At 29.5% G+C, this 24,805-nt stretch overlaps 1 protein-coding gene across 1 annotated transcript in view; it reads left to right on the forward strand.

Moving 5' to 3' along the window:
- The first annotated feature begins 7,981 nt into the window (after nucleotides 1-7,981).
- The window catches only part of LOC129962700 (uncharacterized), a 451,475-nt gene continuing 434,651 nt past the window's right edge, over nucleotides 7,982-24,805 (forward strand). Inside the window, exon 1 of the mRNA XM_056076631.1 lies at nucleotides 7,982-8,248. Within this exon, the coding sequence (XP_055932606.1) occupies nucleotides 8,220-8,248 (29 nt within the window). The 5' untranslated portion in view covers nucleotides 7,982-8,219. The remainder of the gene's footprint in view (nucleotides 8,249-24,805) is intronic.

Here is a 24,805-nt window from a genome sequence, read left to right on the forward strand (position 1 = left end):
CTATTTTGCTTCAAAGTGCGTGCTTCTTCTGCCGTGCATTCTGAAAACAACCGTGTTTACCGAGAGAAATACTAGTGTTTATTGAAGGAAATTGGATTAAGTACCACATCATTATAATGCAGTATTTCGTATATCATTAAATAGTTAGGTTGCTTCGCTTCATTTGCTGAATAAAGTTAGTACATGCCTTACCTTTTTTTAACATTCAAAGTATTGCGAAAGTATGGCGATCGTCAAAAAATTGAATCTCGAGGTTTCGACGCATTTTCTACGCCGAGTTCAAAAAATACATTTTTGATATTATGTTTATCTGTCTATATGTGAGAAAAAATAACTCAAAAATACTTTAAACTAGACTGATTGAATTTGGTCTTCGCACTCAACTTGTAGATTTCAATCAAATTTTGAGCGAAATCCATTTAGAGAAAGTCTGTCTATCTGGATGTTCGAATATAAGTTTACACGAATGAGGAGACGGATAAAATGATATGGATACAAACGACACGGATAAATCTATAAAATTCAGAAACATATCGGTCAAGGGATGTACGTTCTGTCCATTGCTACCTTCACAAGCACGTGAACCCGAAACCTCAATGACTTAACTATACGAAATTTGTTATGTGATTTTGTTACCACCACTGCAGTTTTGTGTCAAATTTTGGTTCGGAACAACCTTTTTGAAGCAGAAATTCGATTTTCGGGTGCCTATGGATAAATGCCAAGGATTAACCACCGAAAAAATAAAAACCTTCAAGGACTACACGATCGATTCAGCGGAAATGCTAAATCCCACGCCAAAGACAATATTTCGCGACCATTGTTCGCCCATACCGTGCAAGCTGACTTTCCCGATGATTCACGGTTTTATGCGGGGCAGATTATTAGACAGTGTGCAAGAAGGTACTGAGCAGATTGGTTCACTGTTTTTATGCGCTTTTTTATAAGCTAAAAATCTTAACTTTTTATAACTGATTTTAAACTGACTTAAATAAACTGATTTTTTTTTTTTTTTTTTGTATAGATTCTGTAAGATCGATATAAATGATCTTGAAGGAGCAAATTTAAAACAGATATATTTCGAAAATTTTAAAGTACACCTTGAAATCAATTTTTAGAAATTTTAATTTCATTCTTAGCTAAACCAAAAAATTAACATAAAACTATATTTTGCCATTCACTTCGATTCCTACTTATTATTGCATAAAGAAAATTTTGAAACTCAGAATACCATCTTTTCTATAATACCCAACATACGTAACCTGACAGCATCATTTCAGATTTGCTTGCGAATCCTTGAGGTAAACCTACTCTCCAATGAAGCGCGAAAATTTGAAAAAGGGATTTCAACTTTGGTGTCATCGCCTTCATGAAACCGCTGTTCAAATTTATGAATAATTCTGATTCATCTGTCATAATCTTCTCATTATAGGGCTTTTTTAATATATGTACATTTAATAAAAAGACATTATTTTCCAGCAGATTGAAATCATGGGTAAAAACTATTGAGTTTAAAATAGATGTCATTCCTCAAAAAAATTGGATGCCAAACGACTCGTTGCTTTTTGTTTACGAAACGAAATCAAACGGGAAGAATAGATTTCTGAAAGGAATGCTCTTATCTGAAAAATAGATGTTTTTGCAAATAAACAATTATTTTTTGCTACCGGATTTCTATTTCAAACTATTTTGGAAATGATTATTTTATTTCCCCCCATTTCCAATCCACGGTGAACTTCACATTATTGACTCTAAGTTATTAAAGTGAATATTTTGCTTTAACATGATTTTTCTATGCTTTGAATTGGAATATTTTTCTAGAATGAAATGGTATGATATTTTTGGAGCTAACAGAATCGTATTCAATCTCGCAAATTATTTCTTAGTAAAGCTTTATTCGAAGTACATTTTTTCTTTAAAATGCTTCTATTTTTATATCTTTAGAAATTATTATTGTTAGAAATTATATTTGTAGAATTCAAATTGGAATCCCATTTTTATATTTTTTTTAGTCGGCTAAAGGATTTTTTCAACATCAGAAATAATAATTAAACAACGATTTTTTTTTGTTGGATGGTAGAAAGTATTTTCTTTTTGTTGATCATAATAATAGCAATCATAAATAATAGTAATATTATTAGTTATTTATATCAGTTTTTTTAATTATACGGAATAAATTACGAACTTGGGACATAAAAAGATTTTATTCCTTAATAATTTTTAAAGGATTAAAAAAAAGATTATTACACATATAAGTCAGTATAAGCCTTTTATATATTTTTGAATTACAGTGGTGGCCAAAAGTGTGGACATTTATTGAAAGTTTCAGGTTTTTCAACTTTGTGTGCTTGTAGAATATATTAATTTTCACTTAAATACAAATGTTTATATATCAAATTGAAGGTAATTTAAAGTAAAAATTAATAACAAAAACAGTATTACAATATCTGTATTACAAAAAAAAAGTTACGCTCATTTTAGTAAGATCTATCTTAGATTTGCATTTTTTTTTAAAGTGATACTTACACAATCAACACTTAGTAGGATAACCCTTATTTTTTAAGACAGCTTCACAGCGTCTTTTCATGGAGTGAACGAATGTTTGAGTTTCATATTTCGTAATCACATGGTGCCAAGAATCAATTATAGATTCAATAAGTTGTCTTTTATTGGATGGACGTTTTTTTCGTACAAGAATTTTCAAACGTCGCCACAAATTTTCAACTGGATTGAGATCAGGGCTGTTCCCTGCCCATGGTAATATATCTATGCCTTTATTTTGAAATCATGCTTTCCATACTTTTGCTGTGTGACATAGAGCTTAATCCTGCTGAAAAATAATTGATGCTTTGTTGGGGAAGAAATCCCTGATGGAAGGTATCAATTTTGGTTCCAGAACAGTTTCGATGTATTTTTTGGCATTCAGGATGCCATCAATCACTTGAATTCGGCCCACACCATCTGCAGACATACATGCTCAAATCATGGTATTTGTTGTTGTTTTTATAGTTGCTTCAATGCAATCAGGATTAAGCACTTCACCTACTCTACGTCTCACGTATTTTCTACCATCATTACCAAAGAGCGATATTTTAGTCTCATCGCTCCAGATTACTTGCTTCCATTGATTTTCTGACCATTTAATGTGTTCTTTTGCAAACTTAACTCGTTTTTTGCGTTGCTTTTGATTTAAATATGGTTTTTTTCCTTGGAATTCTAGCTTGTAGTCCAAATCCTGATAACCTTCTTCTTATTGTTCTTGAACTTACTGCAATACCCGCTGCATTCATTTCACATCTAATGGCATTTAATGAAATTTTTCTATCTTGAAGGCATAGCCGTTTAATTTTTCTATCGGCAGTAGCACTTGTGCATTTTTTTCGGCCTAATTTGGTCTTATTTTCCACTGATTTCGTTTTTTCATAACGTAAACAGAACTTTCGTACACCAGAACAAATCACTGAACCACCAACTTGTCTTCCAATTTCAGCATAAGAGAGACCATTTTCTCTCAATAGGACAACTCGGCTTCGTTTTATAGATGTCCAATCAGTTCTTCTTGTTGGTGACATTGTTTAAAATTAGTTTAATTAAAAAAAAGGACTTAAAATATTCAAAAACAGCAATACTCTATTTAATTGTAATGGTAGGCATCATTCCGCAAAATATTTTCACAACAATAACTTTTTTACCATCCAAATAACCTAAACTATAGTTACAGACATTTGATGGGTCTTCAGAACAGTGTTTGTGATTGGCTAGTGCGCTTTTATTACAAAACACGTCATTATTCAAAACGATTTGTGTTTGTTCTACTAAAATGAGCGTAACTTTTTTTGTAATACAGATATTGTAATACTGTTTTTGTTATAAATTTTACATTAAATTACCTTCAATTTGATATATAAACATTTGTATTTAAGTGAAAATTAATACATTCTACAAGCACGCAAAGTTTAAAAAAATGAAGCTTTCAAAAAATGGCCACACTTTTGGCCACCACTGTATATGTCAAATTTTTTTTTTTGAAGCCGCTTTTCAGTTTGAATTAAATATCTTAATACGAAACTTTACCATTTCTAATTTTAAGAATCATATATTAAAAATGATCGATCATTTAAATAAAGTACTAAATATTTACCAAAAGAAAAGAGAGATTTTAAGAAAGCTAAATGGATCAAATTTGTATAACAAAATACCCAAACACAAATGTATTAAAAATTTAATTTATGGCATATTTTCAAAAATTTAAATTTTTTGAAATCGTGTTTAAAATAATGATTTACTGAATTTGAACATAGATGAGATACTGAGTGTAAAGCATAGCGAGTTTTTAAAAAATAACTTTCAGCTTCATCTTACACCTGTTCATATTTGATTCCTTTTCTACTCGAAATCACAAAATTCAAATTTTATTCATCCAGCGGGAAACAGGCAGAATTTTTGTATTAAAACTATTTAAAATATTTCTTTTAGGACCTCAAATTTATTGAATTTAAAATTTTCTGACATAAAATATGAATTTATAATTTCTTATTCTAAATCGATATTATTCCTTGCCTGGTCTTTTCTTAGTTTGCAAAAATTGTTTTTGCGATTTGTCTTTTACGCAAAAACATTTCTAGCAAGCTAAGAAAGTTAAAACCAAACCTAATAGAATAATAATTGCAATTCCTTTCATTTGAAATATTTGGAAAGTGAGCGTCAGCATTTTCTCAATTTCTTAAAAGTGATTATTTATGTTTTTATTTTTAATAACAAAATTATTTTAATATTAAAAATATCTACAAAAATAATAAAAATTTAAACATAATCTCTAATGATTTATATTTTTAAAATTATAATTTTATTTTTGTTACTTTTCTGGCACTTAGGAAAAGACAGCCAAAATAATTTTTTATCGTTGTCTTTACCTTTATGCAAGAGTATGATATATTAATTCTGTCATTATAAGATGCTGCGATCTCTATCACGGAATCTGATTAATACTTGCTTGTAAAAAGGAGAGGAAAAGGGCAGGAACAATATCTGTTTGTAATTAAGTACAATGATGCAATTATTTTTGCTTTGTTTTGTTAGATTAAGGACCCCTTTTGAATCTATCTAGCGATCCATTTGAAGAGGATATATATATATATATATATATATATATATATATATATATATATATATATATATATATATATATATATATATATATATTTCATTAGCGGTGACGAATACTAATGCTAACTGATGCTAGCTTATAAAAAAATAGCAGCGCCTCTGGATAAGTTGATATGGATGTTGTAGTGTGCAGAAAAGAAATCCATTGTCACAATACACCATGCAATAAAGAACAGCCTCACCATAAACAGAGGGCACGAGAAGGTGGAAATGTAGACCATCCACCGAGTCAAAAGAAACCGTTGAGCTTATCCGAACTGCTTTCGAATGCCTGCTAGTAAACGTTAATGGTGATACAGCGCGCAGGTACCACTTACGCCTGCTGCACTTCAAGATTTGCGAGATCGAACTGCCTGGCAGCGCGCTCAATAACCAGGGACTAGTTAATTCACGCAAGATAATAAATGGACCTTCACTTCGATATTTTCATAACAAATGGACTTTCGTAAAATAAAACTTTGACCCGTCCCATTACGAATCGTATGCATCTCTAGTTAGAGTCGTTCATTAGAAATAAATATTTTAAATTTACTTCCTTCTTTTTGAGCATCTGAGCATATTGATTGTTACTCTGAAGTAATTATTTTCCATTCGTTACACTAGTCTAATTTGTCATTGTACAGGAAGAAGCTAAGATCAACAGTTAAGTTTGCATTTGATATCGCTTCCTCTAATTTAATTAAATATTATAGTTTAAAATACTTGTTGCTGATGTAATAGAGACACTATTTTACTTCTATCTTTTTTTCATTAATCTAATCTAAATTCCATATGACTGAAATGAAAAATTATTCAAGAAATGAAGCGAAATAATTTCTCTCTTTTTACTAAGTGGAAGATTAAGTAATTGAAATAACATAAAAGATTCTTCAAATGCTTTTTTTTTTTTCCTTTTTAAAAACAAAACATTCACATTCGAAAAATGAAATTCCTTCTTTACATAAATAAAGTTTTTCCCATTTAAGCATTTCAGTTTGTCAATTTCAAAAGCTATTATTTTCGAACCATTTTTTCATATTACTATTCTTTTCGTCATTAAACAGATTTTAAAAAAGTAAAGCAAATGAAAAATTAATTTCGATAAAAAATAAATTTCTCTAACACAACCTTTGAAACTATCACACATAACTTTAAACTTTTTTCTTTCATTACCAAACACTTTAGCAAGCAATTATTTTTAATTTCTACATTAAAATTCCCAATAATATAACTTTCTAATATTTACGACGAAACGCCACAAAGATTTTGTGCTCATTTTCCTTACAGAGTATCCGCAATGGAACCTACCATCCTATGTATTAGACTGATATTGTTTGCTAGAAAATCACTAAATTATTTAATGAGGAATTATTAAATAATCAATAACTCATTAATTTATTCACAAATATTTATTTTAGAAAAAGTAATTCGATGGTATTTGATATTTTAATATTTAGAATATTAAATAGAATTCGGCGTATTAGGTTGTCTTCGCAAAGAGAATGGTTTGCTCTTTATGCGACAGAAGCCGAAAAGATGAATCTGCAAGCAGTTCACCCAAAGAGGAGAGAAACAATTCTTCCAACTTTCTACAACGCAATGCCGAGTTACGTTAAATTCACATAATATTCGTAACTAACGCATCTCGTTCGGTAAGTAATTGCCTGCTGCTTTAAGCGGATTGCTGGCCTTTCCTTTTCTCTTTCATATCTTTTAAAAATGTATTTGGACTATGAACCGACTTCCTACTGCAGTGATGTTAAACAATGACTGCTTTTTCTCGCCAATCCTATCGGGGATGGGAACCGTTGCTGCTGAAAATACCGATTTATTCATTCAGTTTCTATTTCAATTTTTTAATAACATTCATCTTTTCTTCATATTGTTATATTTTAGTATATATTAAATGAAAAAGTTTATAAACACAAACTGTATGTTGAATATTTCTTTTTAGAAGCAGTTTCATATATTTCATATAATATATTTTAATTTAATTGAAGTATATTAATGACAAAATTACTTTCTAAAGATTAAAAAAAACTATTTGAAATTTTGTCACTTAGGTTCGAACTTATGCACCATTTGTTAATGGATATTATATAATTGAAATATAGCAAAAATTAACAATATTGCAAATCTGACAATTTTTTTAAATTAACAAACCCAAATATCTGCCAATTTTTTTTTTAATTAACAGACCCAAATACCTGACAATTTTTTAAATTAACAAACCCAAATGTTTACCATTCAAAAAATGATGAAAGCAGGTTTGAAATAATCGAAGTCATTTTCGTTATACTAGTACATAAATCAGCTTTTCAGGCTTTTTTCAGTTCAGTTTTTCACACAGCAAAAAGTTTCTAATTCAAAACTCCATTTACTATTGAATAATTCTCCTTAACATTGTTTTTCAAATAAAAACACGTGATTCTTTTTTTTTTCACATTGTCTAAAATTGCGTTAAACAGACCCGCCCCACTCCAGCTATACCTACAACCGTACCTTAGTCACAAGACCAATCGCTACTGCATACATCACTCTTAAGAGTTACAGCACAGACCTCACTACAATAATCGAGCACTAATTTCTCTACTAGCACCTCGTCGACAGAGTCCACTGTCCAACCTTGGCGTGATCATCTCTGCTTGGCGCCACCATCGCCAAAAGGATCTCGGATCTTTCCCTCAATTGAATCCTGAACAGAAGCCAAAGGAGTCGGTGGAAAATTATCACGGGAGACAGTTGGCGAAGGATTGAGAGAAGAGAAAAGGTTAAAAGAATTTCCGAGGTAAAAGATGTTGATGAGAACGATCAAACCCATTCTGGCTGAAATGGGCCTTTGAGAGAAGCAGGACGTTCGATCCAAAGGTAGTGCTAAAAGGAATATTCTAAACTTCGAATGAGGTTGTGGAGGAGAATTTTGTGCTCGTGGTGAATTTTCCTCCGTCGCCAAGTTGTTGTGTACGAAAGGATGCACCTGTCGGCTCTCTAGTGAATCGGAATTATTATACGACATATTTAAATATTTTTTTACAAAATTTGCAGCGATTTTGGTGTCACGCTTTGAAGGTTAAATGTTCACACGCTGGAAAACTGGTACCAGGTATGTTAATTGATAAATAACGAGTAGATTCTATTTTTCTGTAACAAATCAACATTTTTGTTTGGATTTAGGGCAGAAAAACGCATGCTGTGTGTGAAGAACGAACAGCATCTTTCCGAAGAAGAAAAAGAAGTATCACACAAATTCAGAACTTTATAAAATGTAGAAAAAAAATCAGTTAGGGTCAAATTATGTTTGATATGTGAATATATATATAATTGAGAGATAAATCGGACAAAATTATATTTTTCGGACACATTTTATGATTTCTTTTTTCAGAAGAATTAATTGTTTAAAAATTAGAGGTTTTGAAACTTTTCCAATAATAACGGGAAGTTTTTTTTCTAGAGTTGTCGATGATTTATTAATCATGCGAAATCATCTAAAATACAATTTAAATAATCTTTTCTAAACAAGAGAAAGCGAACATAATGTTACCATTCAAATCAAATTCAATCGAATTTTTCTAAATTGTAAATTTAACTCGTTACAAACTATTAAAAGTTTTCAAATTTCTTTAGCTATATTATTGAATCCCCGCAATTTTATATGATGACAGCTTAATGTTTGCAATCGAAGTCATTTTTGTAGTGATAGTTATTGGATAAAAGAATGCAACATTTTGTTTACTTTTTTTCAATATCGAATAAAACTCTTTACAATGTCGTAAAATTTGGCCTATTATGAACGGCGCAAGCAAAATTTTTATTAGTTTTAATATTTTATCTGCAAAAATAGACAAGCAGATTGTTCGTTTACTAATAGACTATGTTTGTGAAAATAGATGAGCGCTTTATTAAAAATTATAAACGACTCCAGCTCCAAACATTGGTTTTCAACAGAAAATAGTAATTACAAATAATTATTATTTCAGACTTCATAATAAAACTACATCTGAATTTTGCTTGAGTTTGCCACGTTATTAGAAAATAGGAGTCATAAAAAATATAAAAAATGGACTAAATTGAAAACCGCTGTAAATTTTTCAGCATACTATGTATTACTTTGCTAAAAATTTTACAGCTCAAAAGTGAAATCTAAAAATGCTCGTTATAATATCGTAAAAACGGAAATGTCACTTCATCGGTGTTAATCCAAAATAATTGAATAGTTATTTGAAAATTATTAAGAATTTTTTTCGTGTCATTAAATTCGTTTGATTTTTTTTTTCATTTTGAGATGCTGCAAGTAATATGCAAATTTTACTTTCCATATCTTGCTGAATTCTTTAATATAATATAATTGGATTGTTCTCTTATGTGGGCTAACTTCATTTAAAGAATAGGGTGTTGCATTTTTAAAAATTTATTTCCGCTTTTTATTATGTTAAAATTTTTTATAAATCTCTTTTTTCAAATTAATTTTTAAACACATCACTATAGCATTAAAACAAAGTATTTCATTTTGATATAATATCTAATTCTGAAAATCCCATTTCATTAATTATTAAAAAACATCACTTAAATAAATATCACGCATCTTTAATTGCGAAAATATTTATAACTTAAGACCCTATCAAAAATAAAAATTTTATTTACTCCAAAATAATGTATTTCAATGCTTTACAAACGGCAAGCACTTTTAATCATTTCTTTAATAAAATTTATTAAGTTACATTTCTTGTAAAACTGGTTTCTGAACTTATTTATGTGAAATTATTCTACTCTCTATTATTTAGCATGCTACATTTCAGAGCATTTGAAGAAAAGTATTATTTTCAAACGAAATATGGTAAAGGTGGATCTATTCAAATGTAAAATGCAACTGAATGCAAAGTTGAACATGCAGCAAAATCAATAAAAAAAATGGATTTCAAAAATAATTATTTGGCAGAAATAATTTATAGCTCAACAATAGGCTGAATCTGCTCCATGCCGAAGTTGATTATCCGAATCGCAGCATTCACATCAACTTTTATGAGCAGAAAAAAGAATGATGAGTTTTAAGTGATAGAGATTTGATTTTTCAAATTCAAATAAGCATTTTAGTAAAAGTAGATATATTAACTCAAACTAGATTTCTTCGTTCTACTTTATTTATTATTCAGTCACTTTATCTGAAAATACTAAATGCTCAGTATATTTATTTTAAAACTGTTTTTAAATAAATTTTCTTATTTTATCACAAATATAGTATTTATTAAGCATGGAAATATCTAAAAATGATTTTACTGCTGTTTAATCTGTTTGCATTTTCCATTTCGGTACTGTAACAAATTAAATGTAAAAGGAAAGAACTTTAAGACCACTAAAAGCAATATAAAATCCAATGAAATTTACTACCCTATGATTCATATTAAGAATCATTTTTTTTTTCGCAGATTCAATAGTTGTATAACTTCAGCATAATCTTTTTACAGCGAATAATAGGAGGAACTTCGTATTTTATTTAAATTGTATAAAACATTTTATGTAACAATTAAAGCGAATAAATTTTGTGCATTCGAATACTTTAGGAATTCTGACTTTTGAATGAAAAGTTGAGGTTAGTAATCCTAGAAAAGAAATCAATAAAATGAGTTGACCGCAGTGCGCTGTGGACATAATTGCACGCCTTGGGTAAATGAAAAAAAATAGAAGTTTATAAAATAGAAGTTTCACAGATGCCCATTGAAGTGCAATTTATCTGCAGTATTCGAGGGGTAGAGTCAGAGGAGGGATGAGTTAAAGTGGCGAAATAGCTCGGGGAAGTCCAGAAATCGAATCCGGCAAGTCCGGTTGAAAGCGTGGGTGAAACGATACATGCGCAGGAAATATGCGGAAAATGATCCTTGTCAACAAGACCGACGCTATATTCGTCGTCGTACTTGTCGCATATATATATATATATATATATATATATATATATATATATATATATATATATATATATATATATATATATATATATATATATATATATATATATATATATATATATATAATTATTGGAAGGATATTAATTGAATGCTTTCGACTAAAGAATGCGACCTTAAAAACTTTTGAAAGAATCTTAAATCAAATATTCATCAGCAGCGCAACTTACCGAAAGAAAGCTTATTCGAACTCTGCGGAAGTTTTCCATACAGATGATTATTTCGATTGAATTTGAAAACGTGAACTTCCCAATCGATTGCTTGAGATTATTTTTCTCTGTAAAAAATCAGTAAGGTCTAAAATTATGTGTATGTCATCTAAAAGAAAATTGCACTCTAAACTTCTAAATTCAAGACAATAATTTTAAATATATTTGCTTTCGATTTTGTTCCTTACATGGAAATTAATTTTATTTATTCCATGAGAATTTAGAATAACTTCAAGTGGATATTAAAGTTTATCATGCATTATCCAGAGACAATAGAGGATATATATATATATATATATATATATATATATAAGTAACCAATCTAAATTAAGAAAAAGTTTGAAAACGAAACTAAAATGAAAACGAAACAAAACAGTTTCGAAATCGCAACTAAAATTTATTACCTATTTAAACTAAAACCAAAAAGGAACTTCATAATATTTAGAGAGCGCAATTGCAGCTACTTCTAAAACACAGATGAATTGATACAAAAGTATTAGAATCAAGTTAATAGGAAAAACAAAAACCAAATAAAAATTAAACCAAAAAAATTATTAAAAAATATTAAAAACAAAAATTTGATTTATCTCCTTAATTGTTCAGAATGTAATTTAAAATATATTGGCCAAACTAGCACCGAGCTTAATTTAAGAATTAACAATCACAGATCCGATACAAAAAACTTCATAAAAAATAGGACCACTGACTTCGAACTGGAGCATTTTCAAAACCATAACTTTAACAATATTAATATCTACATTCTAGAAGACAATATTAACGAATTAAACAAAAGATTAGATCTGGAAAACATTTATATTTGCAACCTAAAAACTTTATTTCCTTATGGTCTCAATAGTAAATTAAATGGGGAAGGTTATGCAGATTTAAACAATAATTGCATTTATAACAAATTTAACATTTTTAAAAATTTTCTAAATAAAGATAACTTTTCTAAAAGATTTAAAAGAGGTAAAGGGAAAGGAGGCAATTTTCAAATTATATTTGAGGAATTTCAAAATTACTGTAATCTGGAACACAATAGTGAAAACATTCACAGAATTAGGAAATACATTTTTGGTCTTAGAAATAATAAAATGAAATGGTTTTTAAATAATAAATTCGGGGAATTAGAGTTTAAAAATTCGTACACTAAATGTATTATTCTAGATCTTATTAAATGTAAACTTAACATTGGAAAAAACGATTTACTTTTTAATAATAAAAATAATGTTTACAAAGAATACTGTGTGATTAAATTCTTGGATATTTACTTCGAATATCTTAAATTACCCAAAATTATACATAATAATAATATATTTTTTCCTCTTGCAGATAAAACTAATGTATCAATAGCGTTTAGTTACACTTCAACTTTAAAGAAAAAAATTTGTAATTATAATTACTATAGCAAAAATTTAGATAAAATAAATAAAACAGATTGTTACTGTAACAAGGAAAAATATAAAGATTTTATAGATATTGATAAAGGTCATATTATTACAGGTAATTTAAAAATTATTGAATCCAACTCTTTAAGAGATTTGATGGGAAGAGGAACAAAATTTAGATTAAGAGAAAAAATAAACCATAACAAAATTTTGATTTCTATTGGTAATGATTTGGATGTTTTTATTGCCAAATTATCTAGAAAATACCACTGGCCTGCGGAAGGTTTCGGGGAATGGAAAGTGAGAATTTTAAAGGAAATTAAAATAAAATTGAATACTGATTTTGACAGATCTAAAGAACGTGGGATTTATTTTAGTAAAACATTAAAAAATGAAATAAAAAATTTAAAAGAAAAATTTGTTATTACAGTAATAGATAAATCAGCAAATAATTTCTGTTTAATTTGTAAATATTATTATAAAGAACTTTTAATTAATGAATATAACTCTAATGCAACTTATATGTTAAAGAACACCGGGAAAAAGGAATTAGATAAAAGAATGCTAGCTTTCGCAAAAAAAACCAAAACTAAGACTTGCTCTCTTAACTATCCTTATTTATTCCCAACAGTTAAATTTCATAAAAATCCATTAAAATTCAGATTCGTAACCTGTAGCACTGGTAGTTATAATTACTATACGGGTAAACATTTCTTTAAATACTTAAAAATTATCCTGGACAAAATAAAAAATGAAGACAACTTTATTATTTCTAGTAACAAAGAAGTATTGGATTTTCTTAAAGATAACAACATTAATAAACTTAATACTTTTGATTTCGAAAATTTATACACTAATCTACCTCATGAAAAATTAATAAAGGTCTGCACTTTTATATATGACGAATATTTAAATGAAAATATCATTCCTAAAAATAACTGGCTTGAGTTATGTAATTTTAATATTACTGAAAATTACGTGTTTAATGGTATTAATTTTTATAAACAAGTCAAGGGCATTCCAATGGGGACAGCTTTCTCAAGTGCTTTAGCTAATATTTTCCTGCATTACTATGAGAAAAAAATAATTAAATATAATTTAATAAACGGGTGGAGATATATTGATGACCTACTTTTGATTAACTTCGACAATACTAATATTATTACTAATTGCTATCCAAAAGATTTAATTCTAAAAGATACAAATATAAATCAACTTGAGGCTACCTTTCTAGATTTAAAAATCGAAATTGCTAATGATAAAACAATAGTTGGTATATACGATAAAAGGGATGATTTCAACTTTAAAATAACAAAACTATGTAACTACCATTCCAATCTAAACTCTAAAATTTTCAAAAATCTTATTTTCTCACAAGTTAACAGGATCAAAAGGGTTTGCAATAATAAAAATTCTTATATTGAAGCATCAAATATCCTCCTTAAAAATTTAATTAAAAATGATTTTCCTAGAAATTACTGTAATGTCAATTTTTTAATTAAACAAGGTATGGTTTGGGATTAATCTTTTGGCTTAAATAAAAATAGAAATTTACTTGCATATTGGATCACTCAATAGATGGCGCTGGGTGCCTACCTCTGTTTACATAATTTACCGTTAACTTTCAAAAACAGGAAATCACAATCGATTGTTTAAAGTTTCGTTCACTGTTGGATGGTATGTCTTGGCCTTTTCGTTTTTAATTTTAATTTTAATTTTAATGCTGTTTTTGTTTTTATTGTTATTGTTTTTATTGTATTTTTACTTTGTGGTTTTTTTCTAATTTGTTATTTTGTTTTTCCTTTCTGTTAAAATGGTATATCTCTTGAGCATAATTTCGGGAGATTTTCGGGTCACGAGGAATCATTATTAGACTTAATGTCTGTATGTCCTCACAGAAAAAATCCCTTTATTTGAATCCCTGCCTGAGGGTGACCCTTGAAAAAGTCTTCAGGCCGGATTCTTTTTTAATATTTTTTAATAATTTTTTTGGTTTAATTTTTATTTGGTTTTTGTTTTTCCTATTAACTTGATTCTAATACTTTTGTATATATATATATATATATATATATATATATATATATATATATATATATATATATATATATATATATATATATATATATATATATATATATATATATATATCCGGCGATTCCGAAACTATTTCGTTTCGTTTTCAAAATATTTCTTACTTTAGATTGGTTACTATATATATATATATATATATATATATATAATGAACTATTTTCACCTTTATCGTTTTTTAGATACAATGTTAGCAAATCATTCAGCACTTTTGGAAAAATTGATTTGACATTTAAATACAAATATAAAATTTATTAATTTAATTTGAGTTTATCTTAATAAAATTAAAAATGTAAGGTAGATTATCTGTAAAATGATATACAAGTGGAATTTTCGAAAAAAAGAGGGTTCCATTTTAAACTGTTGATTTGAAAACAATTCCTTGATTTATTTCTTTTGGAACTATAACTTAGGTGTGCTCGAAACACTTCAAATCAAAATTTTAAGAATACGAATGGTCTATTTTACGATAGCCAATCTGCTTGACCTGAAGCAAAGGAATATCAGCGAATAAAGGAAAAAGTTTTCTGAATAGATAAAACGCAGAAAAAGTATTCATAGTTTGACCTTGTATAATTTCTTTTGCATGGATTCTTCGTCCGAAGGGATTATTGAATGGATGGTTCCTTTTTAAAGAGCAATATTCTAATAAAAGGTCGCAGTTGTCAAATTTGCTTTGAGTTTTCAATTCTTTTATCTTTCCATGTCAGTAAATGAAATGCTCATTCATGTTAAATTCTATTGAAAGTTTGATAAAAACCATTATTTTAATGAAGGAGAATATTAGGGAGGGCAAATATTTTTGTAATGACACTTCATTACGATATAAAAGAATAAGATTTACTTTTAAGGTAACTTAGTTGAATTATTAGATTATGTGTTTGAATCATTTATACGAACGGACCATATTTGTCTGTAACTTTAAATTTTATATCCTGTCATTATCTTTACAGTTATTTCAACATCTGAGTTTAAGACGCCATAGCATCAATAGATATTCTCTTTCATGTAAACGATTACAACATCGTCGAACATAAGACCAATGTGCAGTTAAAAATGTCGGTATTCTCATTATTAGTAGAGAAAATTTCAAATTTCTTCTTTTTCTTTCAAAATTTAGAAAATTGATATGTGTGGTATTGTTCGTATCTGTTCGTTTTTATGTTCATAAATAAGAGCATAGACAAACACTTATTAGCTCATGAAATCAAAAGATTGAAGTTTTCAGCAAATCGATGGGCAAATGGTTCATCCCGCGACAAAATGTGTGTGTTTAGAACTCATTTCAGAGATGCACATGTCTATGATTTCAGAGATGCATTAATTCTATGATTCGGGCAAAACGGCTGTTTTAAAAACTTGGGTGGTTTGTCAAAATATGTGGCTCTGTCACATACTGTGCATATGATGCTTAATTAATGCACTGCACTGCGCAAGCATCGATCCCCAGAGCACGCTTAGCCCTATCATTTCATCTGGGACACAGAGCGTCATTATACGGCATTCATGGCGCCTTACGAAAGGAAAACTTTCAAGGAAACTTATTAATAGAATTTAGAAATGTTTACGAAAAAAATTTCAAATGGAGCTCATATGGAAAACATGTCATATGGTCTCTGTCATCAGATGTTTTTGAAGTTTCAAGTTATATAAGATGAACTATGAAGACATTGTCGGATGACGATGATGGCACTTAAATTAGAACTTCAGCCAAAGATTTGTCGTGTAGGTTGCTCTGGTGTGCGTAATATCCTTCCGCTTATGTGGTGCCAATTCGCCTCTCACATCTCGTCATCTGATGATGGTTCAACTCTATTATGCTCCGTGCAGTTTGACCAACATTGGCTCTTGCGCCACAAGATCTGACTACTACAAGCTGTCTTAATACATTTAAGTCAATTCTTTATAATATTCCAAATTCACTAGTATGAAGACACTCAATTGTGATAAAAAAAATACACGATTAAGTGGTATTATCCGTTGAAGTTACAAAACCTAGGCCAAATTGAGAATTTATAAAACAAACCCTTCCTCCCACTTCAGTTTAATTTTTTTCTGGTCTTAAATACTTAATATAAAAACAAAGGTATTGTCTTCTTCACAAGACTTGAGCCAGGGATTCCGTGCCTGTCCTTGACTGCCTTCGATAGAATGCTGGGATTATGATAAAACAGATACTAAATCTACCTCACTATATTCAAAGGATACTGAAGTGTTGACATCCAACTCAGCTCATTCTCTTTATGAAAACAAACTCATACGATATTCATCAAGTGCATCGTGCCAATTTATCTTTTAAACCCACTTCTCTCCTATACCATTTGCGAAGAAAGGAATCTGCATCTATCCGAGGGAAAAGTGGGGTCCAGTTGATAGGATGTTGCAGTCACATGCCAAATTCTATACTGAGTCTGTCTATTGCATTCTACCTCCACGTTGTGACATTCTCGTCCTGCCGAGTGTAGATAGATTAAAATACCGTCTTGCACATGAGATGCATGACGTAAACAAAAATAGGGTCCATTCATGCAATCATGTCACACATGCTTTGTACTACGTTTCAGAGAAAACTTGGAATAAAATAAAATGAAACGTCACAGTTTAAGAAATCATGTTGTTAGATCTTTGTTGTGGGTATCACAGGAACAAGCTAAACGATAAAATAGGAACAATTTTTAAGAAGAAATTAAGAAAATGCTTGCTGGGCTCAAAAATTTGTAAAGTAGAACAAATTAACTGATTTGCAGCCTTTGTATAGAAATAGAAACTGGAACTCTTAAGTAGAATAAGCAAATTTTGTAGAATATTCCACCATTTGATGCAAAATGGGATAATATACGATAACACGTTCTGATCCCAAAAAAGGTGCATTCGGAACATAATAATCGGTTATCATTTAGTTTTCTGCACGCACTAACGTTCATTTATCTTTTTTTATTTTTCTGTTAGGTATTTTATTATATACTTTCTTTATGAAAATTAATATAGACACAATTAAATGCGAAAAGATAATTAATCATGCATTTCATACAGAAGCACAATCTAAATATATCAATACACGGTTTTTGTAACATTGTGCTTGGTATATCCTCCTCCTTTCTTTAAACAAATTGTTTTAGCACCATAAAAATGATAACTTCGATTTCAGTTCAAAACTTACAAAATTTATCACATTTTTTCATGCTGCTACAAATCAATAACCTCTCCAATCCAACAGCTGTTATTTCCACCGAGGAACGACAAATCGAAAGTTGTCACCCAATTTTCCATCCCCCAAGGGCGAAGTGTTCCATTTTCTCTCGTTTTATTCGATTTTATTTACAGCCTACCAATTTAAATATGTGCTTGGCGCCATATCTGATAAAAGTTTATTACATTTTATTTGCTTTGAGTTATGCAAGATAATATGTTTCAATAGAGCAAAATGTTTCACCAGACACATGCAATATATCGGCCTAATATAAGTATTCTAATACTCACGTTTCTTTATATACAAATAATTTCACTTTTCTACTGTTATAGAAACCATATTTTTTTTTGTTCTTATTATTACTCTGAAACATTCCTTTTTTAGAACCTTGATTATAAAAGAACAAAAACTGGTTATTTTTTTACACTTTTATTTAGCTTAACAAATGTTTGTAATCTATTTTTCACTGTGTTAAGTTTTGAAATTTTGTGCTCATATGCATTCTCGAAAAAAAAACAAACATACTTTTAATATTTTCAGAATTTAATTATTAGTAAATAGATTAATTTTGCTAAATTTCAATTACGAATGAATGACACTTCTCGGTATTTGAAGAAATACTGATTGAAAGTTAAAAAGAATTAAAATTAAAAGTTTTTTTTTTGACGCGCTAATAAAAATACGCTTTTATTAAATTTGTTTGATTTGACTTACAGACCATCAATATAGTTTTACACTCAACACCATTTCTAAATATAATTCAGTATAATTAATCGCAAAACGTTTACGAAAAAAATGTTGTCTTAAAAAAAGAAAAGCCTTCACTGTATATATTCAGGTATATATAATGGATTCTGATGCAATGATTGGCAAATATTGATTTTTGTTCACTTTATTTTATCGCTTAACTACTTCTAAAATTTTTCTAGGATATTTTCTAATCTCCTGTTGCACACAAATACGGTTGATTTAAATAGTTTTATTTTATTCTACTTTTACTTTTTAAAATTTTATTTTGGTTCGTTTCTTGTTAACAAACTTCATATTTGTAAGGATGGAACTTTTTATCGATTTCTCACTCCTTTTTATTAATATGCTAAAGTTCCAAAAATAAGTAACTGTGTTTTTTTGATAAATTTTTTTTTAATATTTTCAGAACGTATTTATCCCTTATTCGATTGCTTTTATTTCGTGTTGATGCAATACATTAACTATAAATTTCCGGAAAGTTGCTTCCATAATAATTTTAAAGTTATGAAATATATAACAGGCTAAAAGATAAAAAAAGAAATATAAAAAGAAATTTAAAGATTCGATTTTATTAGCTTGCTAACAAATAGAAAATAGTTTTTAATCAGAATTCTCGAAGACAGAGCAATAATCATCATAAAAACCTGGAAGAAGTGTTAAAAACAAATCTATAAGAGATTTACACAAGAAGAATATAATAAAATAGAGAAATCCTTAGATAATAAATTAGAATATGTTGTGAATGTGATTCATTTTCGATTTCTATCGGTTGTATGACACTTACGTACATTGGCATTTGTGTCCGAGTCATTCATGACTCATCGGCCGTTCGTAGATCATCAACGAAACTGATGCTTATTGTAAGTTTGTTAAAATTTTCCGCTCTTGGCATGAAATATTTGTCTTTCTGAGCGAAAGACTGAAAATTTGCTCCTCTGTACATAAAGGATATTCATACTTCAGAGTTTGTGATACAAAGCCGGAGAAAAATTGGCACATAAGACCCTATCAATGAATTGCAATTTCACAGGTAAATTTTTTATATATATATTTCTTCTCATATTCTGTTAAATTTTACGAGATTGCACTGAAGAAAAAAACGAAGCCATTCGAAAACATTTTGATAAAGTTGAATAAAAGATTTAGACACAAAGTATTAAATATTCTTAAAAAAATATCGATATTCTTGAATATTAGCAATATATGTTCATATCCATCTGGATATTAACATATGCTGGTTCGTCCGTTAGGATATTTTTAAAATGTCCTTAAAAGGATTCCCTCAGAGTTATAAAATAGTCTCCTGCATTTGCGTAAAACATTGTTTTCGAACCTCTCATTCGAGCTATTGTAGCATGATAATGTGCTTATCTCAATTTGTTTGCATTCATTTATCTCGGTGACACCAAGCGTTACCTAACAGAAAAAAATGTCCATCACTCAGTCATTCTTAAAGTAGCTTACAGTAGTAAACTTAAGAAATTTTGCTCAACAATTGCTTTCTCTGGCCATTCTTTTAATAAACACCGATCATTTCGTTGGCTTAAAATGTCTTTGCGGTATTCGCATTTTCCCAGTCATCGATTTTTTTAAGGAGAGAAAAACGAGTTAAACAACGTATTTCATTTAAATGAAACGAATGGAAAGCTGTTTATTTGGATGTAAAAACAGAAATGTCGACAGAAAAACTTTGCTAACTATTTATGATAAAATGTATGAGTTTGACTTCAAATGAATAAAAGTAAATAATTACCATTGTCATTTAAAATTTTCAAAACCTTCATTTCCTTGCAATTGAACAGAACTAAACAAAATAATGACAAAACTTCTTATATTGAGACAACAAACAATCTTATTAAAAATTTATATTTTAATGATTTTCCTAAAAACTATTACAACATAGTCATTTTAATAAGCGCTGGCTTATCTGCATTGTAACATTTTTTTCCCAACTGAAGATATGCTTCCTAGTTTTTTCTCTTTGGCTTTTATTTTAACTTGATAGGTAGCGCTTAGATCGTTTCATTTAAATGGTGCGCTTTAACCATACGTTGTAGGCGTTTTCAACCTTAAGGCGGGAGAATTAAAAAAATTCATAGATGCACCTGTATTCAGGAGTAAGTTTTTTGTTCTTTTGATTTTAGACAAATCTTTTTGGAGGATATTTAAATTCCATTTCTAAGTTTTGTTTGCAATTTTATTTGAATTTCAAACGCATTGGTGTTTATTAGTTTTGTGATTTGATGCTCATCTTTTGTCTCATTTTTTTAAGTATTTTGTAGTAGTTGTACTTAGCTTTGATTGTTTAGATTTGGATTCGAATTTTTAGAAATAGGTTAGCCTTTTAAATGAGAAATGTTGTTTTTTTTAAATGTTGAATTTAATATCAATGTATTTTATATACTATTTACGCTTATTATTTTATTATAAATTTATTTTATATGCTTAACTTCAAATTTAGAGCTAACCACCCATTGAGATAAAAACATTTATTTCAGAGAGCCAAGTTTATTCAATATAGAAAAATTGCCACATACAAATAGTTTTCTAGTTGTCCAATCACCATGAGGAAGATATTTACCAACTACGAATCATGTTGTTCAATTTGATTGATCAACGCTGAATCGAGAGATGCCAAATTGACTTTATAAATAAGGGGAATGAAACTTAACATTTAACGTATCTGAAGAAGTACTGGTATATCGATGTAGAGAATAAAATTCTCGTGTATTACACAGAAATCGACAATTTGATTTATTTTTCACGTTTACCCTCATGCTAGTGTGTAAGGTTTAGAATCAAACATTCCAAAACCGACTGTGTAGTGAATATTTTAACATAACTGACATCCGTATAGCATTCATGAAGTGTTACAACAGTCCTACGGACAATGATGTGACATCTAAATGCTACAATTGGACTCTACTTGAAATAAAATAGAACCGTTCTTTTCTGAGAAATGTCATTTGGACAAACGACTGTTGCATTCATCGAGATAGAAACATTTATCTTCAAAACGCTCATTTTGGAACGGTAAAAATCCATTCTTCGCACAAGCAGCTCATCCCGAATGAAAATTTGCTATCAATGCATTGTGTGGTATTTTTAGAAATGCCTCGGTTTGTTTCATTTTTTACAACAGCATATTGAATAGTGTCCGATATATTCAGTTATTCTTCTTTGGCATTATGGCCGAGCTGAGGAAGGAGTTGTTTCTGGCAGCTTGTAAATATTTGATGATGAATTAGAAAACCTTGTCTTTAAATACCAAGTGATGAATGGACGTAAATATTTTTAAAAGAACGCAACTTTGTTTAGGCGTCCGAGGTCTTCATTTTGGAAAAGTTTTATTAATGCATTTTTTTAATAAAAATTCATGAGAGTTAATAGGTGCAGTATTATTTTCTGAATCTTGCCTTTTAATAATCTTTCGGGATATGTATGGTATTCTTGGATAATTTCTACCAAAAACGCACTCTCATATCAGTCAGAGGTATGAGAAAATAGTCTAAGTCAATAACTATGCCTTTTAGTATTTCTATAAGTTTTACAGATATAAACATGAAACTTAGCGTCCATATAGATAAGTTAAGAAACATTTACTTATTGGCACTCTATTTCTACGCATAATTCATAATTCGTATAATTTTTTTTATTATTATTACTTTCTGTGGAATGTAAAATATGTTTATAGATTTGGATAATAATTTGATGAACCTTTTTTAATAAGGAAATAAACGCTTTTTCCTCTTTTTTCGTGGACAGTGATGAACTAACACGTTGTATAAAAACGAAATATTCAGGCAAAATATCATTATATTTATCAAATTGTGAAAGCAATCTTAAAAAATTCTACAGAAATAGGTCCGTATGTCAATCTTTTTAGACATACGAAACAATCATTTCATTTTAAATACAACTTTGAAAAATTGTATTCACATTCTTGATCACCTTCCAGCTTATAGATTCAATCTTGCGGAAATTCCATGTTGTTTTATGGAAGCAATAGGTACCCAGATCCATTATGTTACACTATAGAATTCCTCTTCATGGCACCGGATTAAGCCTTGTAGAAACTCTTAGACAATGCAAACTTCTGTCTTCTTTCCTTTTCCAAACTTTGAAATCCAAATACATTTTATGGATTTTAATTTAATTTTCATATAAGAAGTTTTAAATAGTAAATCTTGACTAACTGAAATAGTAAGAGTTTAATTCTCGGGCAACTATTAAAAAGTTGTTTCCGTATTCGCGCACATAAAATTCAAATGCAGAAGCAGAATAACAAATGGAACAACTAAAAATAAATAAATAATCAGGAAATAAAAGGATGTGAATAATCAGAAAATAAAATAAAATTTGCCAGTAGTCATTAGGAATGTTGCCAGAATAATGCTCCTCTGTAGCAAACACCGTCGCCCAATCTCAAAATGTTAGCCAGCTTGCTATGCGGAATTGTCTTAATAGATGAGCTCTCCTTATCGCCATCTTCTCCATCTAGCTACGGCGTCACCTCACATCTTCATCCATCCGTAAATCTTTTGGATGGCGAAAATGAAGAGTAGCTGCGTTTTCCTTATACGGTTATTTCTAATGAGGCTCTAAAATTCATCTTTAAACCGAATCTCTTCCTTTCTCCAAAACCGTCCTTTTTTTCATTTGGTTTCCGATTCTTGGATTCTCCTTGCGATACACGATCACTCCTTGAAGCCTTTTACTCCAAAAAGATTGTCATTTTATGACTTTTTATTATTATTATTTCGTCCTTGTGTTTTTGTATGTATTTAAATGCTTTTATATTTTCCTTAATGCTTCACTTTTTCGTATACGAAGTGTACACAAAGTGAAAGTGTTGCCATCACCAAAAAACTCGAAGTCGAGATTTTGACGTTGCGGATCTCCGCGAGGCCGAAAAACACATTTTCGGAAAATGCGTGTCTGCTGGTGAGTTGGATCGCTCAGAAACTATCCGAGCCGGAGGATGAAGTCAACAAGTTAACACTCGCTCATCTCATCTCGAGACTTTATTCAAGGAACTAAACTTTACATCTGTTTTTATCCACAAGACGAAATGACTCGAATCTTCCAGATTTAGAAATATACAGAAATGGTGAGAACATTCTAGAACACACCAGAAATAACAGAAAGCAAATCCATAATAAAAGAATTTTTAGGCAACTTGCCTGCAGTCAGATAAGAACTTGCAAAAAGTCCCACTCTACCGCTGAGCCCTTCAGTCCGCGCCAAGTTAGAACGAATATATTATTTTGATATCAAATTTGTAGATTTTTCGATTCAATCAGACGAAGTCCATCTGTCTGCCTGTCTGAATTCAAATGAACACGATAACTACAAAAAGAAAAGATCGATATGAATAGAATTTAGCATCTAAAGGGTCGATCTGTTTTAAATTTAAAGTCAAATTCGCCAAGGGGCTGACTGATAAACGAAATAACAACGTAGACAAATGAAGTTTGATTCACAGTTTTTAGCATTCAAAGTGTAAATCTATATCAAATTTTGAACAAACCTATCGAAAGGTCAACCATCTGTGCTTTTGTATATAAACATTATAGCTCAAAAGCGCACTGATTTAAGTAAAGGAAATTCCCTACGTTGGGATTCTGTGACAACATTTGTCAAATTTTCAAGCATGCACCGAATTTCGGTTTCAGTCCATCTACACGAAAGCGTCCAAAATACTTATTCGATACCTTGATACTTGTGGATCAACCTTTAAGCTAGCGATTCAGTCAAAGGCAGATCTTTCGTCAATACTGCTCACCAGAGTCGTGCAAATAATACGCAAAAACCTATTTCTTATACTGTTCTAAGAACTTTACGATTCAGGGACTCTTGAAAATAAGAATCGGAAACTCGTAGCCTTCGCGGCATTGTCTAATGTCCACCATTTGGAGGATGATCATAGCACTTGTACGCGAGAGCACTTTTGTTGGAGAGTATGAGAGAAAGGTTTCGGACGATCACTCCCACTGACTTATTTCTTTATCTAATGTTTCTTTTTTCAGTTTTTAAATTCATTTTTTTTATTTACTTTTACTTGTTTTTTATTATTTT

Source organism: Argiope bruennichi, chromosome 3 (genome assembly GCF_947563725.1).
Source record: "Argiope bruennichi chromosome 3, qqArgBrue1.1, whole genome shotgun sequence".
Taxonomy (NCBI): Eukaryota; Metazoa; Arthropoda; class Arachnida; order Araneae; family Araneidae; genus Argiope; species Argiope bruennichi.